Raw genomic sequence first — 18,822 nt, forward strand, 5'->3', positions numbered from 1 at the left:
CGAGCCAAAATCCGATCTAAGGAGAACAATGTTCAGGGTAAGAAATCAGGCAAGGATAAGTAATATGAGTGGACACCTTTAGCCACGTTTTTCCTGTAGTGAAATTATGTTACCTATGTGAATACAAATATAGTTTTTTTACGAAATCTGCCAAGGGGCTTCCCATGGAAGCAATCCTAGCTGCAGATGAGGTTTGTTGGCACTATACAAATGATCTCTGCAGCCTGCTTTTATGTCCATGCTTCTATTTTTTTTTTAAGAAACTCTTTTTTTTTTTTTTAAGATTTTATTTATTTATTTGAGAGAGAGAGAATGAGAGAGAGCAAGCACATGAGAGGGGGGAGGGTCAGAGGGAGAAGCAGACTCCCCGCTGAGCAGGGAGCCCGATGCGGGACTCGATCCCGGGACTCCAGGATCATGACCTGAGCCGAAGGCAGTCGCTTAACCAACTGAGCCACCCAGGCGCCCTATGTCCATGCTTCTAGAGGGGAGTGTGGCTCCCAAATGTAGCTCTTACATATTTTGATCCGTTAGTCTGTTGTGGGGTTGCCTTCCTGCCAAGTCTCCAAATTGGGTGCATTTCCTCACTTCCCCTCTATCACCAGCCTGCTTGTGGGCCAGGTCACTCAGGGCCCACAGCCACCTGTCCTTGTGGGCTTGGATCAGTTGGAGGGACGCATGTATAACCAGGTGATGGGAGTGCCTTAGGTAACCAGGGCTTCTCCTAAAAGTGTTACATTTGCAGCAGTCACATACCTGGAACCTTCTTCTGGACCAGACCACTGGCTTATTCCCACCCCTGCCGCAGAGTATGGCCTATTCTGATTTTACACCCAGAATCCAAGGTCCAAATCACTTTCATATATGAAGCACTTCGGTTTTTAACCCAGGGAAAATGTGAACCCCACTTTTAGCAATGCTTGAAGAAAATGCACCTAATAATCCCAGAGTTTGTTGGACTCTGTAGTGAGCCGAGTAGTATACTCCTCCATCAAGATGTCCATGGTCTAATCCCCAGAGCCCCTGAATAACTTATCCCACAAAGTAAGAGATTTTGCAGATGTGATTAGTTAAGGGTCCGGAGACGAGACGGGGATTATCCAAGACCACATGGGCATGCCTAGAGTAATCACATGAATCCTTACAAGAAAGCAGCAGGAGGGGAAGAGAGAGGGGAGGTGTGACAACAGACTTCAGAGACAGAGCCACAAGCCAAGGGAGTGCGGGTGGCCTCTAGAAGCTGGAAAAGGGCAAAGGACAGATTCTCCCCTAGAGCCTCCAGAAGGAACTTGGCTCTGCTGACACCCTGATATGACCTCTAGAAGACCCATTTCTCCAGAACCATGGGATGTGTGTTGTTTTAAGCCACTAAATTTGGTTATTTGTCCGAGAAGCAATAAGAAACCAAGGGGCACCTGGGTGGCTCAGTCGGTTAAGCGTCTGCCTCCGGCTCAGGTCATGATCCCAGGGTCCTGGGATCGAGCCCCGCGTCGGGCTCCCTGCTCAGCGGGGGGCCTGCTTCACTCTCTCCCTTTGTCCATAAACTAAAAGATTATAAAGAATAGGGCCCCAAGAATAGTACCTAGTACATGGTGAGCACACAATGGAATGTCAGCTGCCACTGTTGTTACTGCCTTAATCAGGGAACTTAAGACCAAAGCAGATTTCCCCACTGCTTCAGCCCCAAATGGCCCAAAGGCCTGAGCTGGCTAGCGTCTGCTCCTGACCGTGCCATCTCGTCCCACGACCAGGTTCAAAGATGTCACGCGGATCACCCGAAATTGGCCATGAGGGGAAGACGTACATCATAGAAACCAGCAAACACTGCAAATCAGGGCCTCATCACCACCTCCCAAAGCTGGGGCACCGGCATACCTCGGCCCAGGCCACCTTTTCCCCAGACTGTGGTCTCATCCCTTGTGGCATCAGGGTCCTAGGAAAACTGATTTGTGAAATCAGTATACGTGCTCTCTCATCACGTAAAAAGAGGTTTTATTTTCCAGTAAGACACCACCGCTGTCAGTATCCTCATGCTTCGCTTTCCCAGGTCCCTGGCAGCCACTAGAACTAACCTGAAGCCTGAAGCAGCCCCTGGACTGAGCAGTGAAAGGCGAGCCCCCGGACCCCCTCTCCTACCCCAGGGACTCCAAGCACACATTCAGCCCCCCTCATTCTGCAAGCGCCGCCCTCCTGTGCGTGCTGGCCTCAAATCCAGAGGGCCACTCACCTCTGGGATTCTTTGATCAGAAACTCCTTAGAAAAAAAACAACATACACAAAAGGAGACGGAGCGACCACCCCTGCAGCACGACCTCGTGTCTCAGTGTTAAGGACCCGGGGGAAGGAACTGCCAATTCTTGGAAAATGATTCTCCAGGGGTCACTCACGTTCCAGCACATCCTGTGAGCTAGACTGCCTTAGTTCCAGACTGTCTTTTCTAGGATGTCTCGGGTGGCAAACACAGAGTCTCTCTCTCTGGAACAACACTCAGGCAGGCTTACCCATCATTGTAAGACTGAGGTTCCCTAGGCTCGGGTGTCCTCTTGTCATGCAGCCCACTGTAAGTATGGGCACCTCTTCATGGGACCCTAGAGGGACGACAGCTCAGGGAGTCAGTGTAAATGCTGATTAAAACCTCAAATGCTGATAAAATGCTGATAAAGTGCTCCTGGCTGGTGCTGCATTCACCCGTCCTTTTGTCTCTGACCTAGGAGTCTCATAACTTCCGCCACGTTCCATGAAACCATGACGTGCTACCTTATTAGCTGGCAAGGAGGATAAAATCTGGGACCTTTTGTAGTTTTTTTTTTTTTTTTAAGATTTTATTTATTTATTTGAGAGAGAGAATGAGAGAGAGCACATGAGAGGGGGGAGGGTCAGAGGGAGAAGCAGACTCCCCGCCGAGCGGGGAGCCCGACGCGGGACTCGATCCAGGGACTCCAGGATCATGACCTGAGCCGAAGGCAGTCGCCTAACCAACTGAGCCACCCAGGTGCCCAACCTTTTGTAGTTTTGACACCCGTGTGTTCCCTTAAGGATCCAGAGCTCTAAGAGAAGACCAAATCCAGTTAGCGAGAAGCACTGTCTGCTTACTTCCACACACACAGAAGAAAACCCAATAAGCATCATTGTGTTGGAGAGCACTTTAATCGTCTACAAATTGATGCAGTTTATTGGCATGATATTTTGAATAATCTTATAGCAACAGTACAATTCTGAGTAATTCTGTAGTAACAATAGCTGGAAGAATTTATAGTAACAGTACAATTTTGAATAATTTTTATAGGAAAAGAAGAGATACAGAGAAAAATAATTTCCCTGCACGGTGAAATTTTCACACACTATACAGAAATTTCCCACATCTGTCCAGTTCCGGCTCAGAACGATAGCTAATATATTTTACTCATTGTATTCTACTCCTTTTAAGACTGACTTCAAATAACCTGGAAATGAGAACTGATTCCTGGCACGGAGGAGACTACAAAGAACTTGGGTTTCCTGGCAGACAGCGTTGCAACGAGTGCGTCCTGCAACAAGGCTGGTGTGGGGTCAAGTCCTGCACACGTGGTTGGTGGCTCCACCTCAGTGGACTCGGCCGAAAGAGGCTCTCACTCGAGCACTGACCACGGAGAAGTGGGAAGTCCTGTTGCCATGTACGGGCAATGACCCAGACAGGGCGTAATGCCCTCCCACGGTGAGAGGTGACCACGTCACTCTTTCCCCAGCCGCAGGTGGGAGAACATCAGAGAGAGAAGGGCAGGCCAAACCAGGTCATTGGCTTTCCTCAGACCCCCCCTGGCAGCTTTTGAATAGTCCTCGCTGGGGGGAGGGAAAAACTATGGGCCAAATGAGGCGGGGTAGGGGGGAAGACTGGAGGCTGGCCTTGGGGTCTGCCATCAGACCTTAATTCTCCTTGTTTATCTAAGTCCAAGAGCTATCTAGGGAACTCAGGAAGGGCTATCCGCTCTACCTTTTAAAAGAAACGAATTCCTCCTGGTCTACCGGGTCCTTGTGTCTCCTTTCTAGGTGCCTATAAATACAACCCCATTACAATTCTGTTTGGCTAACAGCTTACAGAATGTCTAAGATACCACGCAGGTGACCCATCTCCCTTGTGACTTTAGCGCCAGAGCCTGAGAAACAGAACTGGCGCGAGATTCCTACAACTCGCCGCCCCGATTTCTTGGGCTTCTGGAAAGTCTCTTATTGTTCTTTCCTCAACAGTAGAAAACACCGTATTTGCAGATTATCTGAATCACCTCCATCAAGGCCACTTAAAACATATCATTTAAAAAATTAATCACAGATTTTTTAAAAAACTAGTTGCCCAATTTGCAAACAAATCCGTTTCTGACAGTTGCTCTCGGGCAATTTTCTGCACTTTTGCTGGACTCGCAAGGGCAGCAAAGGTGGGTCAGCAAGGCCAGAAACGTTTCTCGGTTGGCAAAGCCAAGTGAAGACACCCCCCCCCCGCCCCGTCCCGGCCAGCCTTGCCAGAGCCGAGCTGGGGACTCCGGGAAGAGAGGGGTTCAGCCCCAGGGTTCACTCCCCCGGCCGCACGTATCCACGGGCTTCTGGAAGCTTGGCCTGTGCCATGGAATCGACGAAAGCCCATAGCCTGGGCTGAAATGACATCTGGCCGTCTAACAGTGTGAATGTAACAACAGGAGACAACTCTCGGGGCCAATTCTGTACATCTTAGAGCAGCTGCTACCCAATGAATCAAAGCGCGGCCTCGAGTCGGGAGCCGGGCCCACTGACAAGTCTGCGAGTCCCACGTGCCTTGGGCTCCGCCCCCCCGCCCACCCTCCGTGGCCCCCCGCTGCCCTGGGGGTGAGGTGACGAGGCGGACAGCCGACACCAGTGCCATACTCCCAGGCCGGCCCCTGCCCTCCGGCGGGCCCTCCCCACGGGCTGAGAGGGCAAATGCCAGCCAGCCTTCTTCTTTATTTTTCTGTTACACCATCTTTTCATTGGAATACCAGGGATACGGACGTCCGGCCTCGGGAGTGTGTGACAGGCTGGGCCAACCGTGCTTCCTGAGTGCATAGGCGGCCTTGAACTCCGGCCGGTGCGTGGCCCTCCCACCCCGGGGGGACCTGCCTGATGAACTGCATCAGGGCAGTAACACCCACGTGCCCTCCGACCCACTGGCAGCCCGAGCCCGGAGCGGCTGCTGTCTGGCCCGCGTGGAGGCAGAGACTCCGCACGCCCCGACGGAGGCCTGGGAGGTCAGTGCAATGGCCAAATGCCTCATCTGCGGTTTGGCGAAGCTCTTATCTGTGAGGTATTTTGTGTGTGTGGAAGACTGAGAACGGGGGAGGACGATTAAAAACAAGAAGAAAACCCAGACAAGAGCAGTGTACCTTATACGGGTCTCTTCCCACGTCACTGCCTGTGCCCAGAATTGGGTGAGGGAGAGCCGTGCGAGGTGAAAACACTCATCTATCCAGAAGCACCCCCTCCTGTGCTGCTTAGAGATCACACACACACACACACACACACACACACTCTCTCTCTCTCTCTCTCTCTCTCTCTCCCCCCCGTGGAGAAAGGGGCTAGCTCTCAGCAGGTGGGCAGGACGGCCCAAACCCCGTGGTTCATTAAAGAAGCTAAAACAGGCACAGAGATGTCCCCACGTGGGATCCTGAGACTTGCCTTTGTGGGAGTGACTCCGGAGTCGCAGACTCTCGAGAGCTCCGGAGAGAAACAGTGTAAACAGCTGGGCAAAGGGGGCCTGGGGCCTGCACCAAGCCCTCGGCCCAAAGCACACTTTGCTGGAACAGGGCAAATCTCCATCGGGCTCCCAGCTGCCGTTAAGGGAGTGAAGATTTGCAGGGGCACACAAAACGCGGTCAGTGTACCAGGAGGAAACCCTGCCTGGCTCACTCATTTCAAAACTTGGCTCTGGTTTAGTAAGCAAATTCTTCCTAAGATAGCACCCGCGAGAGCTTCCCTCTTGCCATAATGCAATGAAAATGTGCAACTATTCGAAAGAAGAACTGAGTCTCTGGGGTGGCAGGAAGTCTTAAATAATGCTGTGTGTGTGTGTGTGTGCGCACGCACGTGTCTGGATGCAGTCTTAAATCATGTTGTGTACGTGCATGCGGGGGGGGGGGGCGGATAGCGTCTGGAGGTGGGAATTTTCCCAAGGGACAGGGGAGGGCTGCATGGATCGGCAGCTGAGATCTGTCTTCAGAGGATATTGTGAAACATGCTCACTGCGACCCTTTCCATCCGAGAGGGGCTGGAGAGTGCCTTCGGCTGCACGGATGCGATCCCCTATCACATGCCACACATGGCTGGAGTGTCTTCCTGAGTAATGTGACAGGGCGTGGCGGTGCAGAAAGGCACTTGGAAAATACACATGCCACACAGGTAGGGCTCAGCTCCCTGGTTCAAGGAAAGGCACCCCAGGCGTATATGCAGAAACTTACCTGCCTAACCCCTCTCCCCTCCACCCCCCCCCGGCTCCGCCCCGGGGGCCGCTGGAACTAACAGGCAGATGTCTTGTCATCTCCCACGGGACGCCTGGGAGCGGCTCCGGCTAGAAGCGGTGCTGGTGAAGAGCTGCAGACGAGGGGCTTTGCTCCAGTCTCTTGACATGGCAGGAGTGACAGAACAGGTGGTCCTCCAGGGGGTAGCAGCGGTGACCGTCTTCATCATTGAGCTCCAGACCACAGTCCTAGGGGAGGCAAAAAGGCCCAGTGGTAGCAGGACAGCACAGAAAGGACTGCAAGACTGACCCAAAGGCCGACGTCCCGGAGACCAGCAGAGCGGACTGTGCGGGCAGCGAATGCCGGCGCGGAACCGGGCAGTCCTGCCGAGTGAAAGCATGACACACGCCCCCAACGCGCACTTGAACCGGGGCTGGTCGGAACGGAAATGGGACGTCGGTGGATCCCTATGCTGTACCTCCAAGACTCAGGGCAAACAATGAAAATAAGATCGTTCATGAGAGATCCCTCATACTGGTTACACATATTGAAAGAAAACTGGATACACGGGTTGAATAAAATATTAAAAGAATGAATCCCATCCGTTTTGCTTTATTTTTTTAATGTGACTACTAGAAAACAAAATGACACTCGTGACTTGGACCCGTGGCTCTTGGGTTTCTATGGGCCAGCGCTGGCCTGAATGCAGAGCGAAGACTGTAGTGAGCAGATGGCCCCTTGCTCTCCGGCGCCTGGTGCTAGCAGTGAGCTCCTCCCTTCACCCCCACCCCTCTCCCATTCACCCCACCCACAGCGTCACGAAATAAATCTACTGTCCTTCCTTGGGTGAATCCACTTAATTCTGGCTGAAACCCCACGGATGCTTAAAGTGTGCGCAACCTTCACGAGGGGCGGGGAGGGGTGACCCCAGGCCTGCCTGATAGCCATGGAGCACCCGCCCGGGCATGACACAAGGTAAAGAGGGGGCAGATGGGTCCCCATCCACCTTCACACCACCCATGCCTGTTTCCAAGGAGGGGCGGATTTCTTCATGATTTCCAGGGGTCAGCTCAGAAAGGGGTTCTTGGCAGATAGAACAGCCTATAAGCTGGAGGGGAGGGTGTCTGTTCCCCAGATCACACAGCTGCCTGACAATGTGGCATGTGAAACCCGTGGTCCCCGTGAGCCGCCCACTCTGTGGCCTCAGGGAGCCAACTGCAATGGTTTCAGGACTTGGCAGTTAACCAACGTGGAGGAAACAGCAATGATCTTTACGTCCCAAACATGTGTGTGTCCTCCAACCTCCCCTACAAGGCAGGCTTCACCCCTTGACCTGGAGGGCAGCCCTTGACCACACCTTGCTGACCATCTCAGGCCCCAGTCAACCCGGGGATGCTCTTCTCTTGTACTTTTGGGCATCTGGGCAGGGAGGGGCCTACCTCACAGTGGTAGCACTCCACATGGTAGTCTCTGTCCATGGACACGACACGGATGGTCTCATCTGAGCCCTGGACAGAATGAAAGGAAGAATAAGAGGCCAGCTGGGGGACCCAACTTTTAACTGATGAGAGAGGAAGGAGGAGGGACAGCAGTTCTACCTTCTGGAATGTCAGAGTCAACACTGAAAAAAACCACCTACATGGAGAGTGATTTAAAAAAAAAAAATGAATGAAAGGCAAGATTTCTGCTCATCTTCTAATCTGGGAGTCACTATCAAGTCAGGGAGTTTGACCCGATTATAGGGACGAATAGAGCACACGAAGGGCAATTGGCTGGGGAAGCCAGCCAAGAAGAAAGGGGCTTCTTGGTGAGGACACTATTAAGGTCAGAAGTGAGATTTCAGAAGGATTTTGTCAAAGGCGTAAGGACAAGACACAGATCTTGTAGATGATCCCAGGGAGATATTCGTGTCATGGAAGACGCCAGGAACAGGCCTGAAAAAGCTTCTTACCTCAGGTGGAAGGATGGGAAGCCCACAGGCTGCACACTTGGGGGCCAGCACCCTGCCGGGAGAAGCAAAGAGGCAATAAAATGCATATTGTGCTGTTTCTAGGAGGCAGGTCCTGGAGCCCACACTAAGCCTTCCTCACGGCTGGCCTCCCACCCATCCCTCTTCAAGTGAACCCTGCCCCCCACCCCCCACCCCCAGCCCTCGAATCAAGACAGCCTGGCTTGGGGCACCTGGGTGGTTCAGTCAGTGAAGCATCTGCCTGTTGCTCAGGTCGTGATCTTGGGGTCCCGGGATTGAGCCCCGCATCGGGCTCCCTGCTCAGTGGGGAATCTGCTTCTCCCTCTCCTGCTCCCCCTGCTTGCGTGCGCTCTCTCTCTCTCTCTCTCTCTCAAATAAATAAAATCTTTATTAAAAAAAGACAGTCTGGCTCATTCTCTGGGAGGTGTTTTAGTAGCACTTCGAGATTATTCCCCAGTGGTAACAAGCCTAGCTAGACCCTCTCACTCTACTAGGGACAGAGACCAACCTGTTCACTCCCCTCATGGTGCCCAGCACAGGCCTGGGCAGACCGAGGGTGGTGGCGACCAGCCCTGAGTCGCTGCCTTGTGAAGTCAGGTCAAGCTGGAGCCACTGGGCTTGGCAGAGGCTTCCTGAGGCCTAACCGGGATCTGATTATAGGGATTTGGGTTCTGATTTTCCAGGAAACATGATTCTGTTACCAGTCCCTATCTGCACTGGAGTCAGCTGACTTTCCGAGGCCCCTGCTACACCATTTAAACCACGAAGCCTTTGCCGGACTGTGGACTCAGGATTCAAGCAGAGCCTGCGGGTGCACCTCAGCAGGTGTCTCTCCTTCGCTCGGTGAGATCAATGTGGCTCGGGCCTGCAGGCCCTCTGCACCCTATCCCTCCTTACTTGTGGTAATCTCGGACACAGTAGATCTTGTTCTCGGAGTCCACGGTGAAGGGCACCCCGTCCAAACACTCGTTGCAGATGACACAGCGGAAGCAGCCGGGGTGATAGGACTTCCCGAGGGCCTGCAGGATCTGGAGGCAGAAAGGAAGAGGCTGGGACTCAGCGGGGATTATGGGGACGGGTTGGACAGTGGAAAGGAGAGGAACACATCAAGCTGAGGGTCCCTATGCGATCACATCGCACAGCACACACTCGTCAGGGTTTCGCTTGGACCAAGGTCAAGAGAGGACGGGGTGGGAAAGGCAAATCAAGGTAAATGTATCAACAGGAGGGAGCCAAACAGGATCCTTCTCCTGGGCATAACCCTCCTGAGGAGAATCTGGAGGGCTCTTTTGCAGTTCTTTGCAGGAAATGATGTGAAGCAGGCAGGGCCACGCCAGGCTTCATCCCAGATTTAGGAAGCAGCTGGTCCACAGAAGGATCAAAGTTAATTCCACATGGAAATGGCAGAGCTCAGAAAACCTCTTAAGTTCTGCCTCCCAAGTGCCTCCTCCTAAGCAGCTTTCACTCAGAGGCATGATAATCCAGAAGCTATGACTCAACCGCTGATCATTCCAAATCCAAGCATAAGCAAAGCTTCTTTGTTGCTGTTGTTGCTGGTTTTTTTTTTAAGATTTATTTATTTGAGAGAGAGAGAGAGAAAGACCGCATGCACTAGCACAGCAGGAGGGGCAGAGGGAGAGAATCCCCAAGTGCACTCCCTGCCAAGCGCAGAGCCCGACGTGGGGCTCAATCCCAGGACCCCAAGATCATGACCTGAACAGAAATCGGGAGTAGGACACTTAACCAACTAAGTCACTCAGGCGCCCTATTGCTACTGTTTTCAAACACAAAGTAGAGAAAGTCCCACAAACCTTCTTCCTCTTAGTGTCATTTGATCTTGTTCTGATGCCTGGAGAGGTAAGAAGCTGTCCTGGAACCAGGACAGAGCCCACACATGCAGGGCAGGAGAGAGAAGACTTGGTGACATCAGCAAGTGACCAAATTACCTCCCTGCAGAACTGCCTACCTCCAACCCCCTTGCTAGGTGACATCAAACTGTTTTCCTATTAAGTCAGTGCATCTCAAAGTGTGGTCCCTGGAGCCACAGGACCAGCATCACCTGGGGGCTTGCTCAAAAATGTACATTCTCAGGGCCCATCCCGGATCTCCAGAATCAGAAGCACTAGGGTCAAGCCCAGCGGTTGGTGTTTTCGAAATATGATTCCAATGCATGCTAAAATCGAAGAACCACTGGTTTGAGTGTGTGCCCGTGTGTGTGACACCTGCAGGAAAGGTGTGGGCCTGCCAGTGCCCAAGGCCTGCTTCCCCCCAAGGCCAACGCCACACCTCACATGCTGCAGCCACAGAGGTAAGCTGGAGGCTTCGTGCGCTCTCCCTTCTTCCTCTGAAGGCTCAGCTCTCTAACCTCCTCGTTCCCTCTGGTGCGTCACTAACCTTTGAGGCCCCTCTCGACCTGCGGGAAGCTGCCAGAATAGGACAAACAACAGGCTGGGCTTCCAAAGTCCACTTGGCAATGGGGACCTCAGAATGCATTTTGCTCCCTGGCTAACACTGTCTTGGCGGAAGAGACCCTTAAATGAACTTCACCCACAATGTGCCTGAAGTGTGGCAGGACACAGATGCCTTTTGCTGCATGCTGACTCCCTGTGATAATTCTTTTTAATGTGGGGGAAATGCCCAGTTTCAACCTGCACTCTCAGAGCATTCCCCTCTACTAACCAGGGAGGCGGGGGGGACAAGGACAATTTATACAAAGAACTGGACAACTGGTTGCTTCTCTTAAAGAACCAAGAATGGTGTCAGAAGGAATCTTTTCTGGCATTATAAAAATTCTTGGCAGTAGTTAAGGGTTCTGTCTTTAAAAGTGGGCGTCACGGGCGCCTGGGTGGCTCAGCTGGTTAAGTGACTGCCTTCGGCTCGGGTCATGATCCTGGAGTCCCGGGATCGAGTCCCGCATCGGGCTCCCTGCTCGGCAGGGAGTCTGCTTCTCCCTCTGACCCTCCTCCCTCTTATGCTCTCTGTCTCTCATTCTCTCTCTCGCAAATAAATAAAATCTTAAAAAAAAAAAAATTTTTTTTAAAGTGGGTGTCACTACCAGACAGACATTGCTAAAAGTTTTCAAGTCCTAGAGAAGACCTGCAAGGACCCAGGTTCAACTTGGCATTATTCTCGTGGGGTAGAGATGGTCTCCAAAGCTTCATTCCTTCCCTTCCTGCGGGTCCTCACTTCAAGAAGTGGAGGAGAGTACCCCCCCTCACCACCCCGCCGTGTATTGAGAGCGGCCTTGTGATGTTCTGTGAGCAACAGAATGAGGAAGAAATGATATGGAGAGATTTCGGAGTCAAGGACTTAAGAAGCCTGGCAGCTTCCCTCCCTCCTTTGCTGTAGGAAGTCCAAGCTAGACGACTGAATGAGATCAGTGGCCACAGGGGAGAGGCCATCTTGGGCACTCAACTGGGACACCAGCTGAGCACCAGTGCATAAGTGACCCCAGGCAATGCCACATGGAGCAGGAGAACCATCCCGCTGAGCCCTGACTAATGGAGTTCTATGAATCACGAGGCCCTAAGAAGGCTTACGATACCTGGAAATAAAAAATAGCATATAATCATGCTCATATATTTGGACACCGTTGGCCTCATATGCAGTGGGTTTGCCAGAAGGACTCTAAAATTGAGGACCAATTCCGCCCAAGAATCGGATGCCTGTGGAGTCTGGCTGGCGTCTGTGGAAGGTAGGGGTGAGGGTGTGTGGCTCCTGCCGGCCTCCCCTGTGGGAATGGAGGGAGGGCCGTGCTCCCAGGGAGGTCTTGGCTACAGCGAGGACCCGGCCCTCTCAGGGCTAAGCTCCGCTGTGGTGTGTCGGAGCCTGGGCAACAGCAGGTTCTCCTCATGAACAGGGCAGGCTTCACAGCAGCTTTATTCCTAAATAGCCTCAAACTGGAAACCACCCAAAATCCCATCAGCAGAGCAACAGATACACAAGCTGCTATATCCATACAATGGAATTCTACTTCGCAATGAAAATAAATGAACTGTTGACACAGGCAACATGGATGAACCTCAGGAACATTTTCTGGGGGCCCCTGGGTGGCTCAGTTGGTTAAGCGTCCGACTCTTGATTTCAGCTCAGCTCATGATCTCAGGGTCGTGAGATCGAGCCCCACGTCGCTGGGCATGGAGCCTGCTTAAGATTCTCTCTCTCCGGGGGCGCCTGGGTGGCTCAGTTGGTTAAGCGACTGCCTTCAGCTCAGGTCATGATCCCAGGGTCCTGGGATCGAGTCCCGCATTGGGCTCCCTGCTCTGCGGGGAGCCTGCTTCTCCCTTTCCCACTCCCCCTGCTTGTGTTCCCTCTCTCGCTGTGTCTCTCTCTGTCAAATAAATAAATAAAATCTTAAAAAAAAAAAAAAAAAGATTCTCTCTCTCCCTCTCCCACTGCCCCTGCCGCCCCCCAAAAACAACAACAAAGGGGCCCCTGGGTGGTTCAGTCAGTTAAGCGTCTGCCTTCGGCTCAGGTCATGATCCTAGGGTCCTGGGATCGAGCCCCGCATCGGGCTTCCTGCTCAGGGGGGAGCCTGCTTCTCCCTCTTCCTCTGCCACTCCCCCTGCTTGTGTTCCCTCTCCCGCTGTCTCTCTCTCTGTCAAATAAATAAATCTTTAAAAAATAAAAAATAAATAAATTTACAAAAAAAAAAAAAGAAAAGCTACAGAGTGGGAAAAATATTTGTAAACATTTTCAGAAAAGGACTTATATTCAGAATATAAAAAAGAACTCTTGGGGCACCTGGGTGGCTCAGTTGGTTAAGCGACTGCCTTCGGCTCAGGTCATGATCCTGGAGTCCCAGGATTGAGTCCCGCATCGGGCTCCCTGCTCGGCAGGGAGTCTGCTTCTCCCTCTGACCCTCCTCCCTCTCATGCTCTCTGTCTCTCATTCTCTCTCTCTCAAATAAATAAATAAAATCTTAAAAAAAAAAAAAAAAGAATTCTTAAAACTTAATAAGTAGGGGCACCTGGGTGGCTCAGTTGTTAAGCATCTGCCTTTGGCTCAGGTCATGATCCCAGGGTCCTGGGATTGAGCCCCACATCAGGCTCCCTGCTCCGTGGGAAGCCTGCTTCTCCCTCTCCCACTCCCCCTGCTTGTGTTCCTGCTGTCGCTCACTCTCTCTCTGTCAGATAAATAAATAAAATCTTTAAAAAAAAAAAACTTAATAAGTAATAAGCAACTCAATAAAAAAATAGGAAAAGATTTTAACAGATACTTCAAAGACAATATATGGATAACGGGTACCTGGCTGGCTCAGTTGGAAGAGCATGTGACTCTTGGTCTCAGGGTTGTGAGTTCAAGCCCCACGTTGGATGTAGAGATTACTTAAATAAATAAACTTAAAAAAATACATATGGATAACTAGAACATGAAAATGCTCATTACAAAAATACTCATAATGATGCTCAGCATCATTAGCCATTTTGGAAATATAAATTAAAATCACAATGACCTATTACTACACATCTATTAGCATGGCTAAACTTAAAACAAATAAAAACTGACAATACCAAGTGCTGGGTAAGCATATAGAGCAACTGGAACTCTTACTGGTGGAAATGCAAAATGACATAGACTCTCTGGACAAGTTTGACAGTTTCTTATAAGAGTAAACATAAGGGGTGCCTGGGTGGCTCAGGCGTTTAAGTGGCTGCCTTCGGCTCAGGTCATAATCTCAGGGTTCTGGGATTGAGCCCCACATCGGGCTCCCTGCTCAGTGGCGAGTCTGCTTCTCCCTCTCCCTCTGTGATCTCCCTCACTCTCACTCTCTCTCAAATAAATAAATAAAAATCTTAAAAAAAAAGTAAGCATAATTTACCATATGCCTCTATAATTCCACTCCTAGGCATTTACCCTAGATAAATGAAAACTTATGTCGGGCGCCTGGGTGGCTCAGTCGTTGGGCATCTGCCTTCAGCTCAGGTCATGATCCCAGGGTCCTGGGATAGAGTGCCCGCATCGGGCTCCCTGCTCAGCGGGGAGCCTGCTTCTCCCTCTTCCTCTGCCACTCCCCCTGCTTGTGTTTGCCCTCTCTCTTTCTCTCTCTACCAAATATATAAAATATTTAACCAACAACAACAACAACAAACATTTTCTAAGTGAGAAAAGGCAGACCCAAAGGACTCTGTACTGTGTAATTCCATTTATATGAAGTTCCAGGACCAGCAAAACAAATCTGGGGCAACAGAGCTCAGAATAGAGGGTACCTTTGGAGGAGGGTTTCTGGACTGGGAGGAAGACAAGAAGGAAGTTCCTGGGGTGTGGGATGTGGGAAACATCCACACTTTGACCTGGGTGGGGTTACACGGGTATGTGCATATGCAAAACTTTATTCACCTGTACGCTTAAGATGTATAGCCTTTACTCTAGGAGTTGTTTCTCAATAAGAGAGGTAAAAGAAAAAAATATAGCAATGATTAGCAATTCCCTTCTCCAGAATGGAATTAATGGGTCAGCTTAGAGAGGGATTTACCTCTTTCCGACTAAAAGAATATTGTATAATAATTTTCTTTAACCAGCATATTAAAGAAATTCTTAAGGCCTGATCTCCAATGGTGAACAGTCTGATCCCTGAGACAGACTAAGTATTCTGCATTTGTTAACCTCGCAACCTTACCCTATAAGGAGGCCAGGAAAGAAAAACTGTCCCCACTGAAGAGATAAAGATACTGAGGCCCAAGACAAGCTCAGAGAGCCAGTGGCTGAGTGAAGAACAGAATGTATAAAACTTGCTTCTTGTTCTGCTGTCTCAGAACTAATGACAGGCCCCCAAAACTCATCTTAGGAACAGATAGAGCCAGGCAGAACATGAGGCACAAACAACTGTGTTTATCCAACTTTCTGTACCCAACTCCAAGGGAGATGAAGTTTGGCATTTGGCATCTCACCCGGGACACCACAAGGATCACAGAAAATCAGAGGGAGGCTGGTGTGATCCAAACAGCCCACAGAAAAGAGCATCATCAGAAACACAACACTGTGGTGGACTACATGATTAAGGATGCTAATACCAGTAAACGCCAACAACGTGGCTTCTTGTAGAGCAAGCAGCGGACTTACACAGGTCTTCTCTTAACAAAACCAGAGGCAACCATAAATCAAGGTAGGAAACACAGTTTTCAACTGTTAGTTTCTTTTTTCTGTGAATGCCTCCCCCTCCCACCGTGCCATCATCTTGTTCCACTGACCCTACTCACCATGTCCATGATCAGATGTCCACAAAGAAAACACCTGTCAGCAGACTGCTGGAACCCAGAGTACTGCAGAAGAAGCAGAAAAGAAATTTAAAGCCAGGCAGGACAGATGACCCAGCATCCCCTTGCCCACAAGTCACGAGGATGACAAGGAACTTCTCAGAAAGATGTGTCACTCTATACAGGAATCTGTCGTTTCCCAGAGGACAAAAACAGTTGTGTGATGAATCATGGCATACCTTCTGCCACAAAGCCATTACAAATACCAATACCACTCACCCTAACAACAGCTGCATCTGGGCATCCACAACATGCCAGGCTCTGTGTAAGAGGCTGTACATAGACAGGCTTTATTCTCTAAGCCAGTGGTTCTCAAAGAGGAGTTCCCTGACATCACCTGGGAACTTGTAAGAAATGCAAATTCTTGGGCTCCACCCCAGACCTACTGAATTAGAAACTCTGGGAGGGGACCTGGTAACACGTTATGTCTTCACAAGCCCATCAGGGGAGTCTGATGCAGGCTGTATTACTTAAAACAATTTTTTTTTTTTTTTAAGATTTTATTTTATTTTTTGAGAGAGAGAGAGAGAGAGAGGGAGGGAGCACGAGTAGGGGGAGGAGCAGAGGGAGAGGGACAAGCAGACTCCCGCTGAGCAAGGAACCCGATGGAAGGGCTCAATCCCAGGACCCTAGGATCACAACCTGAGCCAAAGGCAGATGCTTAACCGACTGAGCCACCCAGGCGCCCCTCCTTAAAACAATTCTTAAAACAAGGTATATATCATACCATTTCTCAGATGAAAACAAGGGAAACTCAGGATTAAATGACTTTCACAAGGTCACACAGCCTGTAAGGGGTAAGGACAGGATTCAAATTCAAGTCTGGTTCTGGCTAAAAAGCCAATGGCTTTAGGGCGCCTGGGTGGCTCAGTTGGTTGAGCGACTGCCTTCGGCTCAGGTCATGATCCTGGAGTCCCGGGATCGAGTCCCGCATCGGGCTCCCTGCTCGGCAGGGAGTCTGCTTCTCCCTCTCCCGCTCCCCCCTCTGGGGCTTTCTCTCTCTCTCAAATAAAGAAATAAAATCTTAAAAAAAAAAAGCCAATGGCTTTAGTTTCAAAGAAACTTGGTAAATATTCTCTATCTTACCGAAACACACACGCACACGCGCGCACACACAGGCACAGCTGGAGTCTTGAGAGAAACGGGAAACACTTTTCAGGAAAGCACACAGAAAAGATACCAGAGGCTGGAAGATACTAGAAGTTTAGATATTACAAACACACATTATGGGGGGGGGACATGTAATGGAAAGGAAGGTTGGGAAAAAAGAAAAAGGGAACTTCCTGCAACCTCAAGGGCGACAGTTCTCTATTTTCAGGGTGAGCCAGCCGCACCCCCACCTCAACCTCCCATGAGCCTGTGCGGCCGACCGCCTGCGGGGAGCCAAGGCGGGGCACGGACTCAAACCTGGCCAATCAGAGCCCCACGTTCCTCCAGCACCAATGATTTTGCCCACAGGTGGGCATGTGACCCAACAGAGCCAATGAGACCGGAGGGGCAGGACAGGCTCTGTGGCTCATGGGCATTGAAGGCGAGACGATGCGAGCCCCGGGGCGCTGCGGCCCTGTGGCCACCAGGCAGTGCCTTCGAGAAGCGAGCTAATGCTGCCGAGGCAGGGCCCCAAACTGAAGACAAAACGACCCCGAGGCCCCTGCTGAATGCCTTTCCTTTTTGCTTCCCCCAGTTTGGGTCTGCTTGTCTGGTACTGGCCAGCCTGGGTCACAGTGCATCAACCTCAAGCCATCTCCGGGTCCCCCGGCGACGCAGGCGCAAGTCATCTACCATTTACGGGGCGCCACTCCATGCTGGGCACGGGGTTAGGGTCTGACGAGGTCACGGCGAAGAAGCATGTTCTCTCCTCCCTAGGCGCTTACAGTCGGGTGAGGGAGAAAGGTTTGTGGGTGCCACCCTGCCGTCTGCTTCCTGCTCGGCCGGGGAAGCCCAGGTGTGGCGGCCCCCCAGAGGAGGGGCGCTCACTGCCGGGGAGGGGGACAAGGCCGTCGGGTATCCGGGCGAAGAAAGGGTGAAGACACCCCAGCCAGGGGGAATGGCACAGGCTGAGGCCCAAAGGCGTGAGGCTGTGCAGGGGCGCAAGCAAGCGGCCGAGCGGGAGAGGCGCGAGGCAGGTCCGGAACACGGCTTCTGCGCATGCTCTGAACCCTAGACACGTGGGGCCTGGGTGAGCTGGGTGGACACACAGGTAGCGTGGCAGCTAAGCTGGCCCAGGGAGGCCGTGGTGGCGCAAGGATCAATGCTCAGCCACATTCTGGGAGAGGTGGGAAGGAGGAGGGGTCCATAGTTCTCAGGTAATGGGAGGCTTCTGCTTCAGACAAGCGGCCTATGACGGGCTGGGGGCCAGCCCAGGGCACCGTCCAATGGCCAGGGAGATGTCAGCAGCTGGCCTGAGGGGTGCTGACAGGGCCGGAGCTCAGGCCTGGGAGTCACTGGTACGCAGACGGACTCTGGAAGCACGACAGAGGCTGGATGCCCATGGAGAGCAGCCGGGATTGGAAGGAACGAAGGCCTGAACCCCAGTCCCGAGGTTTAAGAGGGAGGTGGGGTAGGCAGAAACGGGCAGAACACAAGAGGACAGGCCAAGTGGCCCTCAAGTCCTTTCCAAGCACAAAGCTCTGCGGTTTGTCATTTGCTTCGGGAACAAGGGCCACCTGGTGCATCTACAGAAGGAAAGTGCGGACCCCCTTCTCTGGCCGCACTCAGCTCCCTGCCGGCGCCGGGGATCACGGAGAGAAGCCACACTCTTTGGCCCCACAGGCCCCTGCCCCTGACCCTGGTCAGGACTGCGGGCAGGGGAGGTTTGGGTAACAAACTCACCAGGAAGTCTTCCTCACAAAACACTTTGCCGTTGACAAAATAAAAGGCTTTTCCTCTCAGCTTCCGGCCTAAGGAAAAAACACAAAGGCAGGGTGAAGAGAAGATGCTGTAGGCAGTGATAAAAGGAGAAAAGGCAGGCAAAGTGTGTGTAAACAGAAACAAGCATGCTAAAAATGCCAACTGTCACTAGGGGTGTGTGACTGGTGGCACCTGGCAATGGGCAGGCAGAGGCCAGGAGGCCAGGCCCCTGGTGGGTGCTGTGTAGCCGGGGACACCAGCGCGGCCTTGGGAATCATCCTACGCCCACTTCTCCCGCTTCCTCTCCGCTG

General features: G+C 51.7%; 1 protein-coding gene across 3 annotated transcripts in view; it reads right to left on the reverse strand.

Moving 5' to 3' along the window:
* Positions 1–3,127: 3,127 nt before the first annotated feature.
* LIMD1 (LIM domain containing 1) overlaps positions 3,128–18,822 on the reverse strand; it is a 71,114-nt gene continuing 55,419 nt past the window's right edge. The window contains exons 3-9 of one of the 3 annotated variants that reach the window (XM_064597036.1): positions 18,494–18,561; positions 16,748–16,792; positions 15,605–15,667; positions 9,303–9,433; positions 8,388–8,439; positions 7,876–7,944; positions 3,128–6,684 (exon numbers count right to left, since the gene is read on the reverse strand). In XM_064597036.1, the coding sequence (XP_064453106.1) occupies positions 6,547–6,684; positions 7,876–7,944; positions 8,388–8,439; positions 9,303–9,433; positions 15,605–15,667; positions 16,748–16,792; positions 18,494–18,561 (566 nt within the window). In that variant the 3' untranslated portion in view covers positions 3,128–6,546. The remainder of the gene's footprint in view (positions 6,685–7,875; positions 7,945–8,387; positions 8,440–9,302; positions 9,434–15,604; positions 15,668–16,747; positions 16,793–18,493; positions 18,562–18,822) is intronic. The other 2 variants (XM_064597037.1, XM_045862597.2) reach the window with 2 other exon arrangements.

Source organism: Mirounga angustirostris, unplaced genomic scaffold, assembly GCF_029215605.1.
Source record: "Mirounga angustirostris isolate CCGP_5_RB_7025 unplaced genomic scaffold, mMirAng1.0.hap1 SCAF_1, whole genome shotgun sequence".
NCBI classification, from domain to species: Eukaryota; Metazoa; Chordata; class Mammalia; order Carnivora; family Phocidae; genus Mirounga; species Mirounga angustirostris.